At 24.7% G+C, this 15,988-nt stretch overlaps 1 protein-coding gene across 1 annotated transcript in view; it reads right to left on the reverse strand.

Moving 5' to 3' along the window:
- Positions 1-14,688, reverse strand: part of LOC100204078 (guanine nucleotide-binding protein G(o) subunit alpha) — a 72,943-nt gene extending 58,255 nt beyond the window's left edge. The window contains exon 1 of the mRNA XM_065820117.1: positions 14,331-14,688. Within this exon, the coding sequence (XP_065676189.1) occupies positions 14,331-14,448 (118 nt within the window). The 5' untranslated portion in view covers positions 14,449-14,688. The remainder of the gene's footprint in view (positions 1-14,330) is intronic.
- Positions 14,689-15,988: the final 1,300 nt, after the last annotated feature.

Here is a 15,988-nt window from a genome sequence, read left to right on the forward strand (position 1 = left end):
AGAAAATAACGAAATAACTTTTTCAATTTTCATGTAACATAAGTTAATAGCCTTTGGGCCGCTATGTGTTGTATGGTTAAATATGAAACTGTCTTAGGTGCGGGAAGTTTTTTCAAGGTATGGTGAAATCAATGTCACTTCTGTGATTTATAGGCAAAAGTTCATAATTTAGAACCCCAGCCTAATTGATTTAAAATTTATCATATACCTAATATATATATATATATATATATATATATATATATATATATATATATATATATATATATATATATATATATATTTCAAGAAAATAACGAAATAACTTTTTCAATTTTCATGTAACATAAGTTAACAAAAACATGATATAGTTTTGTTTTTTCTAAAATTTAGTTAAAAAACTTAAGTTTTTTAATAATATATGCAAGAGGATATTAAATGTTACATTTTTACATTTAAAGTTTTGAATAACGATGCTTAGTTAATGCACATTTTCATTTTAAATTAGTGTAATGTAAGTTAAAACTATATGTATTTACTAAAGTTCAAGCGCTATTTTGTCAAGTTTTTGTTTACAAAATGAATTATGTCATTATATAGTTCTTATTTCGCCGACAATGTTCTAACTGAAACTTTTTATATTAGGAGAATTTAGAATGTTTAACTAAAATTATTTATATTATTATTTTATTATTATTTTTTTTTATTTATTTATTATTATATATTATTATTTATTTTTATTTATTTATTCTTATTTTGGTTGACATTTAAATACACATAAATAAATAAAAAAAAGAATTATACAAATATTTTAAAAAAATTCGACCTAATGAAAATAAAGCAATATGCATAAATGTATGACAAACATTTGTCATACATTGAAAAAAAAAAATTTTCGTATTTAAATTACTTTTTTTTTTTTTAATTATTCACCTCCCCAAGGCCGAGAAGGTCACTGCAGTCGAGGAGGCTACTTAATAAGTATTAACAAATTATATTAAAGTAATTTTTTAAAGTTGCTCTTGGTTTTGCTGAAAAACTGTTTTCGATTTGATAAATTTTTTTCTTTCTTTTTTTACTTTCATAAATGTTATGAAAAATCACTCAGGAGTGCCACCAGTTTTTTAAAATTTCCTTTGTTAATAATTTTTAATGAATAATTTTAATACTTTTGTTATGTAACTCTAAAAAATTTAACTCTTAATAGATTAAAAAAATCCACAATAGAAATCGCTCTATAATTTAAGTGATATAACATAAGTTAAATATATAGTATCAAAAAAACAAGTTTATTTTCCTTAGCCGGTCACCTCTAAAAAATTTTTATATATTTTTTAAACTGGTATAGAATTCTCAACATCTTATGAAAGTTTCTAATACAAACCGCTTTACTGATTCACAGAAATCTGATCTAAAAGTTGAAGCAATATTTTTACCTTGTTTTCTGTGTAATGTAAGCTACGTGGTATTTACAGTAATAAGGTTGCCATCTTTTGGCCAGACTCAAAATTTTTTAGCTTGATTCATTCTTTAGACAAACAGATTTCATACAAATTAGCTAAAAGTTTAATTTACAGTTTAAATAGGCAAATATTTGATAAAGTTGTTGCGCGTGTAACATAGGTTTAAAATGGAATTGCCCATATAGACATACAATTCCACCGCGATTTCAATTAAGAGCTATTAAAATCTTTAACCAGTATCTTTGATTGTTGAAACTGGCCATAATCATTTACAGCTTTGCTAGAGACAAAAAAAAGGGAATTTAACAAAATAAAAACTTTTTGCAACTGTTATGAGCATAATAATATGATAAGCTTAGAAACTTCTAAATTATGTGTATTGCAGTTACCTTTATTCAGGGAGAAAGTTTATAAACTAAGGATAAACTCACTGTTGAGCATTTACAGAGATATCTTGCGGGAAAATGCGAACGCAGCTTTCTTGTATGAACTTAAAAATTTTTTTTTGCTAATTTCATTAAATGACAACATTTTAGGAGATTAGATTGACCCAGCGGTTAGTATTAGATATTCGGAAGGCCATAAATCAAAAAGTTCTGGCAAATCTTAAATCCATTTATACAACCCTCGGAATTAGGGAAAGGAGGTCAGCAATAATTTGACGATCTCAATCTTTTAATAAACAATGCAAAACTATTTAACATTCTTTCAAAAATAAACTTTATATTTGACATTTTTCTATATTAAACTCAAAACTAAATTTAAATTTTTAATTTTCAAAATCATATTTAATTTAAGGTTTAATAAATAAAAAATTATAAAACAATTTGTTTCTTTAATTAAAAAAATCAATGTCACAATTGCGGTTGAATGGTTTTTTAATGACCAAATACTTTCTGAATAAATATTGCATAAAAGATTATTTAAATATTCCAAAAGATAAAAGTTTTTGCTCACATAACATGAATTAATAGCTTAACATAAATATATGAATGCATATGCAAGTCACCACTTAGTACATAAAATGCATGCAGTGTAATGCCTCTTAACATCAGCGTAATGCATCTTAACAAGGTCTGTTGAGTGAAATTTTACTCAAGTTCAAGTAAACATTATCATTGAAAAAGTTTACTTAAGAAAAAGTAAAAAGTAGTTCATTGAAAATGTACTCAGAGTAAAAATTACAGCATTACTTTTTTAACAGCTATTGTCAGATAACAGAGCTGTAAAATTTAAAGTAAAACATAAACAAAATGGTCTATTCTCTTTACATTATAAACTTTTTGTTAAGTTTGAGAGTTTGAGATAAAGTAGTTGGTTTTTAAAGTTGGTAGATTTTATTCTTGCCTGCTTTAAAGTAAATAACAGCCCAGCACTGCTGAATAGCAGAGGCAGAAAGAGTAGTGTTCAGTATGAGAAAGACTTTTGATGTGCAGAATTAAATTTAACAGATTCATTTTGTTTGCACTACAAGCAAGGTACCCATCTATCTCCTCTGTACCTTGTGATCTTCTGAATTTTGTTGATGAGAAGAAATTTTCTTTAGGACCTGTTAAAAAACAAAACAAAGATTGCTGCAAAGATTCATTTTTCAATACTTTAACAACAACCAATTATTAAGTAATAACAAAATAGACAAAATGGGCACAACAGATATACAAGTATGATTCCCTTTTCTATTTTGTCATAAAACACTATGACGAGAAAAAAAAGGAAATCATACATGCTCCTATAAATCACTCCTATCAGTCTAGGAGTTCTTGAACTTTGGCCTAAGAATTGCTGCAGCAATCAGTTCTGGGTCTTCCATCACTCCACCTAAACATTTTTGGACACCATCTTGCTGATCACCAACTGCTGTAATAAGGGGCAGACACATTTTGGAAGATGCCTCCAAGCTGCTGAGTTTTGTTTGCAACTGAAAGATCACTGGCAGGAACTATCTCATTTGTGTGTTGGTCTCAGACTCTATGTCCGTTGACTTTAAAACAAGTTTTGTAACAGTGAAATAATCAGTCAAGAAAGCCATTCCAGTTGGATTCCACTTGTATGATTCACAACAAATGCAAGACCTTGTTGAGAAACGTTACGTTACTCACATTTTATGTACAAAATAGAGATTTTACCTCGATGTTAAGCAATTTACATTACGCCAAAACTATTTTCAATTCGAATATTTAAACAGTCTTTTAAAATAGTTCATACTGAAAATATTAGGCAGTAATTAATTGTTGAAAAAATATTTACGCCGCAATTGTGAATTAATTTTTTTTTGATAAAAAAACAGTTAAATAATATTTTTTCTAATTTCCCTTTTTAAAAATTTTTTAAAATAAAATATCACAAAACATCAATAGTAAACAATAGATCAAGCCACAAATATTTATTCTAGTTCGTGCTAATCAAACTCGATCACAACTTAGGCAGAAAATGATAAGAAATTATCAGCCTAAACATCACTTTTTTATTAATCGTATTATCTTTAAATGGAATGACTTCCTTGAGCGGATAGCGAATGCATAAGATGTAAAATCGTTCAAGATATTGCTTGACAATTTTGACAATTAATCAGGAAAACTGCCACAGGGCGTCATCTACTGTTAATATGCTCCATTCTATTTAACCCTTATTTAAATGTGCTGCAGATTTTCATACTACTACTATGTTAAAGAAAAGAAAATTATTTTTATCAAATTAAATTCAAGTTACTTTTTTATGTTCGTCTTACATTCATTTATTTTGTTTATTTTCTTTCAAATCAATAATTTTTGTATATCGTTATAAAAGTTCTAAATTGCAAAAGTCTTTAATGCTTATAACTGTGTATAAATTGCATTTTTAGATAAACCATAATCAAACCTGTAGGCAAAATTGTTTGGGATAACTTTTTTAGTAAACTTTATTTAACAAATTAATGAAAAGATGATTTTTTTTAGTTTTGAAACAATATTTTAACAAAAGTTTTTTTAATTGTTATCAAGTTTATAGATTTATCATAGAATTTTATCAATTAGAAATAATTAACAAGTTTGAGTAGTATGCCAAGATTTTGTAAAAGCAAAAATGTTAAAATTTTTTTTTTTTTGAGTTTTTATTTCATTTTTGACCGTTTAGAAATTCACCAATAAACAATTTTCCCCTTATTAAAAAAAACAACTAAATTGTGAGAAAGAAAACATAAGATGATAATGTTGTGCAACCCTCGGAATTAGGAAAAATAAGGTCGGCAATAATAAGACAACCTCAATCTTTTAGTTGGTTAACAGTTAACAATTTTAAGCTTATATATTAACTTAAGTTATAAATTATTAATGAATTGATATATAGATTTTTATAGCAATGCAAGATTGAACTTAGAAGAATGCTAAACTTCTGCTCTGAAAACAAAAAAAGGAAGACAATGAAAATGATCATACAGTAATAAGTATTAAAATGAAAATGATCATACAGTAATAAGTATTTAAAAAAAAATATTAATAAAATTAATAAATATATAAAAATATAATAAAAAAAAAATAAAAAATATAACTCAGCAGAATGCTAAACTTCTGCTCTGGAGACAAATTAATAACATATCACTAGTGTCATTAGATATAAAATTTTATATATGGTTACTACAGTGGCAATGTAGTTGTTAGAAGCCGATATTTTACATTTTAAATGTTTCTTTTGTTTGATTTTTTCTGTGTTTGATTGTGAAACCCCATCTACTAACATACTAAAACAGTGTACAAAAACTGATGTTACTAGAATCTATATTACACTTATGCAGAGCTTTCTAATATTGCCAGACATTTTATTATTAGGCCAATGACTAGTCTATAACAATTGATTGAATTATCTGATTGAGAAGTTACTTATTTTACAATTAAGCTATTATGTTTTTTTTTAATATAGTAAGCGCTTTAAGAAATTGCAGCAAAATAAATCTGTAAGAAACTAGAGAGAATGAAACAGCAATACTTGAAGAAAGGAAACGAAGACTAAATGAAATAGAAAATCTAAATAAAATAAACCAAAAGGTTGACTATTAAAAAAAAGAAAAATTTTGTCAAAACAATAATATACCTAAATATTTTACTGTTTTTGTTTTCTTTTTTTTAGGGCGTTTGATATTTTTGATACAAGTCAAGAAAATAAGAAGATAAGAATATAATAAAAATAAAAGCATTCTTTAATATACAATTTATTCTCGACTTTTGTCAGTCAGTATATTAAGGAAATACTTTATTATTTGCGCTAGAAACATGAATAATTTTTAAATTTGTTTTTCAAATATTTTTGCTCAACTTTACTGTTGTTATTAATGCACAGGAAAGCAAGAAAATTAATTGTATTTATTTGTAAAAAAAACTTTTATTCTTGAGTTTTTCTTGTTAAAAAAATTAAAAAATTTCGCATAGTTCTAGCATACATAGCAATTTAGTTTCTTAACTATACGGACTGATAAAAACCGTGAATAAATTGCATATCAAAAATATTAAGTTGATATAAAAGATAATATGCTTTTTTCCTCAAGTTGTATCAAATTCAGTAGATAAAAACAACAACCTCTAAAAGAATACAAGCCGTATAAAAATTTTATTAATAAAACACCTTTTTTTTTTAATTTTATTTTTTTATTTTATTAAATTTTTCTAGTTTATTTAATTAATACTTGATATTTTGTTACAATTTTGTTTCCTTTTTTAAGAATTTTTTTTTTTTCTTAGTAGATAAGTTTAGCTTTTTGCCGCAAATAATTAAAACACTATAAAAGTTAAAAGATGAGAATTGCCATGGTCAGTGGTCTAAAAAAATTTCTTTAGGCGTGGATGAACAAGGCGTGCGACCATACACGCTTACTGGGAAGGCTTGTATACCGTTGTGCTTTCACTTGCGTTAAGGCAAAAAAGTTAAATGTATGCATTATGAACATTTTTGATGCAGTGTTATGTAAGGAGTTTAAATTTTTGTAAAAAATAGAAATGAAAAAAGAAAAATCGAGAAAAAAAAAATCTAATTTTTTTAAATTTAAACAACTTTTTTATTCAAAATTTTTTCTAAATTATAAGGAAATTTCTGTTTTCACTTTTTTAATATCGCACAATCTGTTAATTACATAAAGCTGATGTAACTATTATAAAATATTATTTTTCTAAACTATTATTTTTTGCAAAATAAATCTTATAAATATAAACTTCTTCTTTTTTTTTTTACAATTCACCTCTTCAAGGCCGAGAAGGCCACTACAGATGAGGAGGTTACTTGTGGTTATAACCCTCTCTCAACTCTCTAACTCCGAAACACGAACCTTGACAAACAAGGCCGCTGCGCGGAGAAACAAGTTGAGTGCGGTACTACCAGGGACGTGGCGGGAATCGAACTCGGAACCTCTCGCTTATGAAGTGAGCGCTCTACCACTACTGCACTACGGCAAATGAAGATATTGCAAGAGTTATATTGCTTCAAGCGTAAATTCAAGCAAAAAAAATTAATAATAGAGTTGTATCCATAAAAGAAGTTTCTTTTTTAATTATAAAAAAATAAACTCTTTATAAGATGTTATTCAAAGTTTGTAATGATGTTTTTTCATTTTTTTGATAAAATCAATCATTATAACAAAATAAACAAATAAAAAAAAATTAAAATATCAAAAGTGGCCCTAAGTAAAATAAAATTTAATGTGTATTATTTTTTAGCTAATAATCTGTTGTTTAATTTTTTAATTTTTAAAAAAAATTCGGTAATTATTTTTGTTATTGTTTGTTATGAGAAATTATCTAAATAAATATTTATGCTATTGCAAGATGATAAATGAAAGCTTTTTAAATATGTTTCTTTTATGACTTCTTTTATTAAGCGTCATTTAACATCTTTTTTTTTTTTTTGCTGAACATTTTTGATGGAAAAGATAGAATAATAAAAATAAAATTTTCTTTACATTTACAACTTATTGCATTTATAAACAATACGAATATCAAATGTAACTTTCATGCAAATCTTTTCAAATAATAGTCGTTCAAACTTCATAAGTGGTTTTTACAACATTAATTAGTTCTTCTATCTCACCGCTTAAACAATATCTTTAGACTTGTTTAAATATTAAAAAATGATAAAAAGTGGGTCAACAAATTAATAATATACTTATTGTAATATATAATTAATGTTTCATTATGCCATCAGCTAATATGCCTGTAGTAAGAACCTAAGTTATTAAGTTAGTTGGCAAGAACTAGCAAAGTCACACTTTTTTAGCTAACTATGTCATTACAAATAAATTTTACCATTTTAATTTTTATATTTACAGATCTTTTTATTGTTAAACATCTCATACAGACTTATAAGACTTCAAAAAAAAACAAAGACAAGTATATTTTACAAGTTTTCTTGTAAATAAATTGTATTTTAATAATACTTTTTCTCAATAAAGAAGAAGTGTATTTGCAAGAAGTATTGCAAGAGTATTTGGAAGAGTGTTTGCAGTCTTCTCCATTCAAAATTTAAAGCGGGCTGCATGATTTTAAAGTTCATTTTTAATTGCTATTTGAATTTATAAAAAAAAATACGCAAATACTTTCGTGAGCGTTTTTTTAAGCGCTCACCAAAGTATTTGCGTGCATACAGGCAAGCACGAAAAGGCTTGAGCCCAAAAACTCTGGCCAAACAGTGAAGACTGCATTTAGTAATAACTATTAAAATATTCATTAATAAACATCATAAGTTCTGAATGATAGTGATGATGCCAAAAAGTTATATTTTAATATGTTGATTACAATGAAACAGTTACAAGTTTTTGCAATTTCTCATCATATTATTCTATAAAAAATTGTTATGCTTAAAAATGTGTTTATTTCATTTATTTACTTTTGCAAGTACTTAAATATGCATTTACAAAAAAACAAATGAAAAAAAATTGCATGAGATATCATCAAAAATCTTTATTTCACTTTTTTTTTCTTTGAAGGAAATTTCCAGTTTATTGTTGTTTGTTTTTTTCAACAAGTAATGCTGTAAAGTTAATTTAAGTTTTGGGTTTCCTTTTTTAACCTGTTAGACAAAAAAATTCCTTATTAAAGAACATAGTACTATTAACCATAAAAAAAAAAAAAGGAAATTGATTTTTAAACAATAATGTTAATATAATTTTTATACACACCCACAACATTAATTTTTATACAAACAAAACTTAAATTAAATTAAATCAACATAACTGTCAATATTTTATAATAAAATTTAAGGATTTATCAAACAGATTAATAGCATCATTTATTGAAATTAAATATTTTTAAAAAAAATATTTTGATAGAAAAAAACATAAGAATAAAAAGACCAGACAAAATTAAAATCTTTTATTTTTTTTGCAGAAGAATGTCATAAAATTTCTAATTTTAATTTACTTTTTTATAGCACTCTCCAAAAACAAAGATTGTTGGCCTTAATGCTTAAATACAGGGCTCGAAATAATGAAATAAATCTTTTCAAACTTTTTCGAGGATAAATTTTATAAACACTTTTAATAGCAAAATATGTAATTTTGTAAAACTGTTTGTTTTACTAGTTAAAAAACAAAACTATTTCATTCAGGATATGCTAAAAAATTATGAACAAAATAATTTTTGAATATTCCAATGTAAAAATAAAATTCTATTAAGTTATTTTAATTATATATAACTGTTCCATATTATTCTGTTTTATGTTAAGAGATAAATAATTAGTATGTTAAAAAGCAGGCAAAATATGCATGTGTTGCAAAAGAATTCAACATAATAGTTCGGGTTTTAGTATTCTTTGAAAATTTGTAAACTTATACAAAAAAAACTGTTAGATAATAAAGACAATTTCTTTTTTTGTATAATCACACATTTTGCACACATTAATTGATTGATAAACTAGTTTATCAATACTTTAAAGTTGTTTAAATATATGTAATACTTTAAAGTTGTCTAAAGTAGTTCATATTTCCCTGTATTTCCGCAATAACTTCCTGGTTTTTTTTGAAAAAGGCAGCAGTTTAGTCATATATAACTCGTTATTAAAAATCAAATATCTCATTTATAATCAACAGACTGCTAATCGATTTTTATAGTATAAATTGAGTGTCTAATATAAAGTTATAAAGTTATTCATATGCTAATCTGAGTCGAACTCATCAGTGAAATGAGCCTTTAGTCTTTGGCAATGCTTAAGCAAGCTGTTTAAGGAAGTGCATGTGATCACACGCCTTGTTTTTCCACGTTTAAAGTAACTTTTTTAGACTAATTGACCACAGCAGTTTGCATATTTTAACTTCTAAAGCGTTTCAATAATTTGTGGCAAAAAGCTAAACTTATTTACTAAGAAAAAAAAAACAATTCTTAAATAAGGAAACAAAATTGTGACAAAATATGAAGTTTAATTAAATAAACTAGAAAATTTATTAATTAAAAAAGTATATTAAAAAAATTTTTTTTATAAAACTTTTATACAACTTTTTTTTTTAGAGTCGTTGAAAAAAACATCTGTTATAACGATTTAACAACAATTGAAAGTTTTGATATGCAATTTATTCACGATTTTTATCAGTCCATATAATTTAGAAACTATTTTGCTATGTACACTAGAACTATAAGAAATTTTGTTAATATTTTTTCCTACGTTTATTTTCTGATTGCGTTTATTTGTTTATTACGTTTATTCATTTATTCACTGTCTTTTTGCTTTTAAAAAAGATTTTGCTATATTTGATGTTTTTTCTTAATACTTATATAATAAGAAAATTAGAAAATAAATTGTTATTATTTGTAAAAAATATTTGATTAATAAATTTTGGTAATGAGGGAATAAGTTAAATAAAAGAATAACATAGTTTCTTTAATAAATGTATTTACTGCATCTGATGCATATGTGAAATTGTTTCTTTTATTTTGCCCAATTTCCAATGTTAATACAAATTAATAGAGATAATGAACATAACGATTGCTCTGTTTAAAAAAATATATTTAAAATCTTGAACAAAAGTTTTAAATAGGCTACTAAAAATTTTGTTAAGAAAGTTCAGTAAATTAACAATGCACTAGCCCACAAATTTTTGCAGCATCGTTTCATTTTTTTACATGAAAAACTTGTTGAAAAAAAAATTTCCACAAATAAATAGCTATTAGTTTTCTCACTTTCCTGTCAGTAAAAACAGTAAAGTTTAGAAAAGACATTTGAAAAACCAATTTAGAAACTGTCTGTGTGTCTAGCGCAATTTATAAAGTATTTCCTTTACATACTCAATGAAAAAAGTTGCGAAAAAATTATATATCAAAAAATATTTTTATTTTCGTTATATTCTTATCTACTTTTTTCCCCGACTTGTATCTATTTTGGTAGTGGAAAATAAAAAACGCTCTAAAAATAAGAAAACAAAAACATATTTAAGTATATAGTTTTTTTATCAACAATTTTTTTTTTATTAAGAAATTTTTTTAGCTTATTTTATTTAGGTTTTCTATATCATATAGTCTTTGATTCTTTTTTTCGAGTATTGCTAATTTATTCTCTAGTTTCTTTTAGCTTTATTTTGCCGCGAATTCTTAAAACGCTTACTATATAAAAATGTGGTCAAGTTGTCTTAAAAAATAACTTCAAGCATGAATATACAAAGCGTGCGACCGCACACACTTCCTAAAACAGCTTGCTCGTGTCAGACGAAAGACTTAGAATCAATCACAAGAATGATCCAAGTTTCAGTGATAATGATAGGAAAAATGTAATCGAATGGGTTACTGATATATTTTTATAAAAGCAGCGAACAGCTATTTTCTATCCAATAATTCAACCTGCCACAATAGTAAATTGCGACAAAAACAACATTGACTACTATAGTTTAAGCAGTGAAAGTGAATGGGAAACAACTAAATCGAGTGAAAGTGAAGAAAGTGCATTTGATTTTGAAATTGAAGATATTTTAGGCTAATTTATTTAAAATGATTGTTTATAAATAATTTATATATTTATAGCTATATATATTTCTTTTATATGATAAAATTAATACTATATGATTTCTTCATACTTTATTTTCGTTTTTATACTTGCGTTATATTCAATACATTTAAATATATTATACAGAAATAAACTTGATATATAAAATAATATTGCATTTAATACCCTTCATACCCTTCTATTGGTTCTATTCATAAAAAATTGTAAAAAAGATTTGTTTTTTTTTAAATTCATCTAACCTTTTTTTATACACACCTATATTATATAAGAAGAATATATTTAGGAAGTATATATACCAGAATCTTAAAATTGCTATTTGTACGAAGTCTCTTAGAAATTAAAAATTAAATAACCTCAAATTTTAACTAACATATCAAATCATCATAACATAATTTCTCCTAATTTCCGAAAAGAATATAAAATCAATTACAAGTTCATAAAAGAGTATGATAGTAAATTGAATGGAAACGATAGTAATAATTAAAGTTTTAGTCTAAACAGTTGAAAAACATGAATCAACTAAAAAAGCGCAATAAAAAATTAATTAACTAAAAAAGCGCAATAAAAAATGTTATATTTTTTTTTCATTATTTTAATAAGTCAATATATTATTCAATATAATATATATTACTCATATAGATCTTGCAAAGTCAATATAATATATATTACTCAAATAGATCTTGCAAAAATTGTGTTCATTGCAAAACTTTTTAAGCAAACGCCAAGATGCTTGAATAAAGAAATGCGATGGTTGCGAAGTTTGTTTTTCTGCCATTTTTTATGTTGCTTGCAAATTATTGGTTTGACTATATCTGGAATAAACTCAACAAAAATCCGATTAAACAACTGATAAAACTGGAGAATAAAAGAATAAAGTCTGAATAAAAACTGCAGTGTAACTTCAAAAAATTATTATCTGAACTTTACAAGTATCCAACTATTCGAAGTTTAATTACCAAAGTCTTTAAAATGATTTATCACTCTCCTACTTGTTAATAAAGTGATGGTAGAAATTTTTATATCCAATGACATTTTTATTCACAAAGAGAAATGAATGAACTTTTATAATATAATTAAGATCATTTGTTTTTATAAAACAATAAATAATGTATAATAGTTTTTTATATACTGTTGTTTTATTAGAACGATTGATTATATTTTAACATTTGAATATTGTTTTTTATTTAATCAATTACTAAATTAATAAACGAAAATTAAACATAAAAAATTATTTAAAAAAAAAAACGTTAGGTTTTTTTTACAAATTGTTTTTCGGTCTTTTTATCACTAAAAAAACAATTATTATTACAATTAAAATGTTTATTATACCTGGCATAAAGAATCAACAAAAAAAAATTTACAAAATAAAAAAATTTTTTTATAAATTTAAATTAATTTTATTTTTAAAAAAAAAGCCTGCACAAGAATATCTAGGTGGGCGACCCGCGTAGCCCGCAATATATATATATATATATATATATATATATATATATATATATATATATATATATATATATATATATATATATATATATATATATGAGCATTGTATAGCAAAATATAGCATCAAATTTAAATAAATAAATATAGAATAAGTTATTTTACTAAATAGAAAGTTTTTTGTTCATTATTTTAGTAAATAACTTTGTGTTTGAATTTTGCATAATTTTTTTTTGTAGCAAAAAACTTATAGCATATAAAAAAAACTCCTTATTTGAAATCATATGAAGTAAAAAAATACTCATCATAAGATAGAGAGTAACAAGTATTGTGAAATGTATGGAAATTGTTACTTTATTAGATAACGCTAAGGCATTTCCAAAAAATCACGCACGGAAACTCTTATATGTTTTGTCTATTATTTTCATAATAAAACTGGTGATCTTCAATTTTCTCATTTAATTCTAACCTATATAAATATTTTGTAAACAAAAAATGGTATACATTAGTAACATTAACAAAGAATAAATTAAGTTTGAAATGGAATCATGCACACAACAGAAAAACTCAAATTTTAGTTACTGGATAAATTTTAAATATTAAATATTAAAACTTTAATTCCTCAAAAAATATAAGTTTCAGCGTTAAATATATTTTTTTAAAGGATGTTTTAAACATTAGTAAAGCTTTCCAGAAAGTTACAGGATTGCACTATGTATCCTAGACTCATATTTAGTATATTTTCAATGAGAAATAGCAGTTATCAATTACTTCTAGCTAAAGTATAGCGTTTTGAAAATTGTTGTTTATTTTCAAACAGCAGTGATATTATTTCGCGAAAAAAATAAAATGATCAAAATATATATTTAATTTATTCAGGTAACCTAAAATATGATAAAAATATTTTTGTTACAAAAGTTTTTTAAGAAAATCATAATAGTTTGCATATTGCTTTAAGTCTCAGCTTTTAATTGCTAAAACAAAGAAAAATAAAAGATCACACACAGAAATGGAAATCCCCACTAGAGTTTGAAAAAAAGTCAAAACATATAGAGCATAATGATAAAAATGCTTTTATTGGAGCTTAATTCTCCTCTTATACTTTTTTTTTAAATTTATATATATATATATATATATATATATATATATATATATATATATATATATATATATATATATATATATACATACATATATATGTATATATGTAAAGTATATGTATATATATACATATATATGTATATATATTTGAGAGTTAGTGACTGTGTGTGTGTGTGTGTGTGTGTGTGTGTGTGTGTGTGTGTGTGTGTGTGAGTGCGTGTGTGTGTGTATGTGTGTGTGTGCGCGCAATAAAATTAGTTTTTAGCAAATAAAAATCTATTTTTTCAGAAGACTCATACTTATATAACTTATTCAATTTCTTGCCTTCTCTAATTTAAAGCACACAAAATTTAAATGTACGTTAATGATTTTATAAATTGTAAAAAATTTTTGTAATACCTAATAAAAGTAATTTGACTTCTTTGCCTGATTTATCTCCATCGTGTTTAAGAGCTTTTTCAATTGCTCTACTTCGAGATAGAGCTTCTCTTTCTTCTAAACTATAGCTACAACCCATTCGGATATGACAATCATTTATATATAAAAATCTTATGAAATTGATAACTTTTAATTTACAGCTGGCAACACAAATTTCATTTAAACAAGTTTTCTGCTATTAAAAATATAAAATATTAAAACTAAATAAAAACTATATTGATTTTTCGCGGTTTATAAACAGATTCGGCTTTTGTAGAATCTGATGACAGTAGCCATTTTCACTTCAATAAATCGCTAAACCCGCCTCCATTTCACGGATATAAAACATGAGCACGTAGCAAACAAAATCGATAGTTGATATTTTAATTTAAATATTTTTATATATTTTAAACTATATACAATCTTAAATAAATTGCATATTGCTGAATAATTTTATTTTAAAAAAGTAAATAAAAATAAGAAAATATAGAAGCAAAATTTTTTTGACTATATTAAAAATTACACAGTCATATACTTTTACTCTTTATAAATTTATTTACCTTTTATAAAATGTAAGTATTTTAAAGAATTATATCATACACTGTTATAAAATTTTGATTGAATCTAGGGAGGTGATTCCCCAGAATACTCTTCAAATATTTTTTTCTTAAAACCTGTGAGTTTGTCTAAAAACTTAAACATTTTTAATTCTTGAACATTTTTTATTTTTTCACATATGCTAGGCTGCTGTGAACTCTTTAATGTCACATTTAAAAACACGAAATGCCAATTTAATGATGTCCATACATGGAATGATATCAATAAACCGATGCAATATCGATAGATCAAGTCTCCTGCCACCTATTGGTGTTGTCTTATAACGCGTATTTTATGAGTATAAAAAAAAGTTGACGGTTTAGAAGACAACTCTAATAGCATGCAACACAGTTGTAAATAAATCTTAGACTTTGTAGCTAATACTACAACGGCTAATACTCTAACTTTGATACCAAGGTTAATAATAATACCTTGTAACGCCTTTAATGATAATACATGATAATAACTGTAATAATACTTGCTTAGTAATCCTCGTGTAGTTGTTAAATTTATAATTGCTATTAATCATAAAAAAAAAAGTTATCGCCATCGAAATTAGGGACCTTTATTAACAAAACTTAAAATATTTTTAGAATAAAATAATCAAATAGCAATAAATATTTGTAAGAAAATTTTAAAATGTTTACAGCTCAATGACCGCCATGTCGATAATTTGTATTATTGCGTCATTGCCAGTGCGTTGTATTATCGACTACTCACTCTAAAATGCAGCCTTATATTAAAACAAAACGTCAGTTCTAATAGCTAACTACTACCGTATTTCGACGGAACCAAGCAACAATCAGTTGTATGCTAATAATAAATTATATTGTAAAGTACATCATAATGTGCTTTATAAAGCTACAGTATTGATTGAGAGGAAATTATTGGAGTGTTGGAAATTTTGTATGAGTCATTTATTAGTGTATATTGATTTTCCGCCAATGGAAACACGGAGTGCTTTAAAAATGAGCCAATTTATTTCAAAACAACTCTTCAATATATAAATGTTAGATATAATTCCAAGAAAAGAGAATACTTCT

Source organism: Hydra vulgaris, chromosome 15, assembly GCF_038396675.1.
Source record: "Hydra vulgaris chromosome 15, alternate assembly HydraT2T_AEP".
Classification (NCBI taxonomy): domain Eukaryota; kingdom Metazoa; phylum Cnidaria; class Hydrozoa; order Anthoathecata; family Hydridae; genus Hydra; species Hydra vulgaris.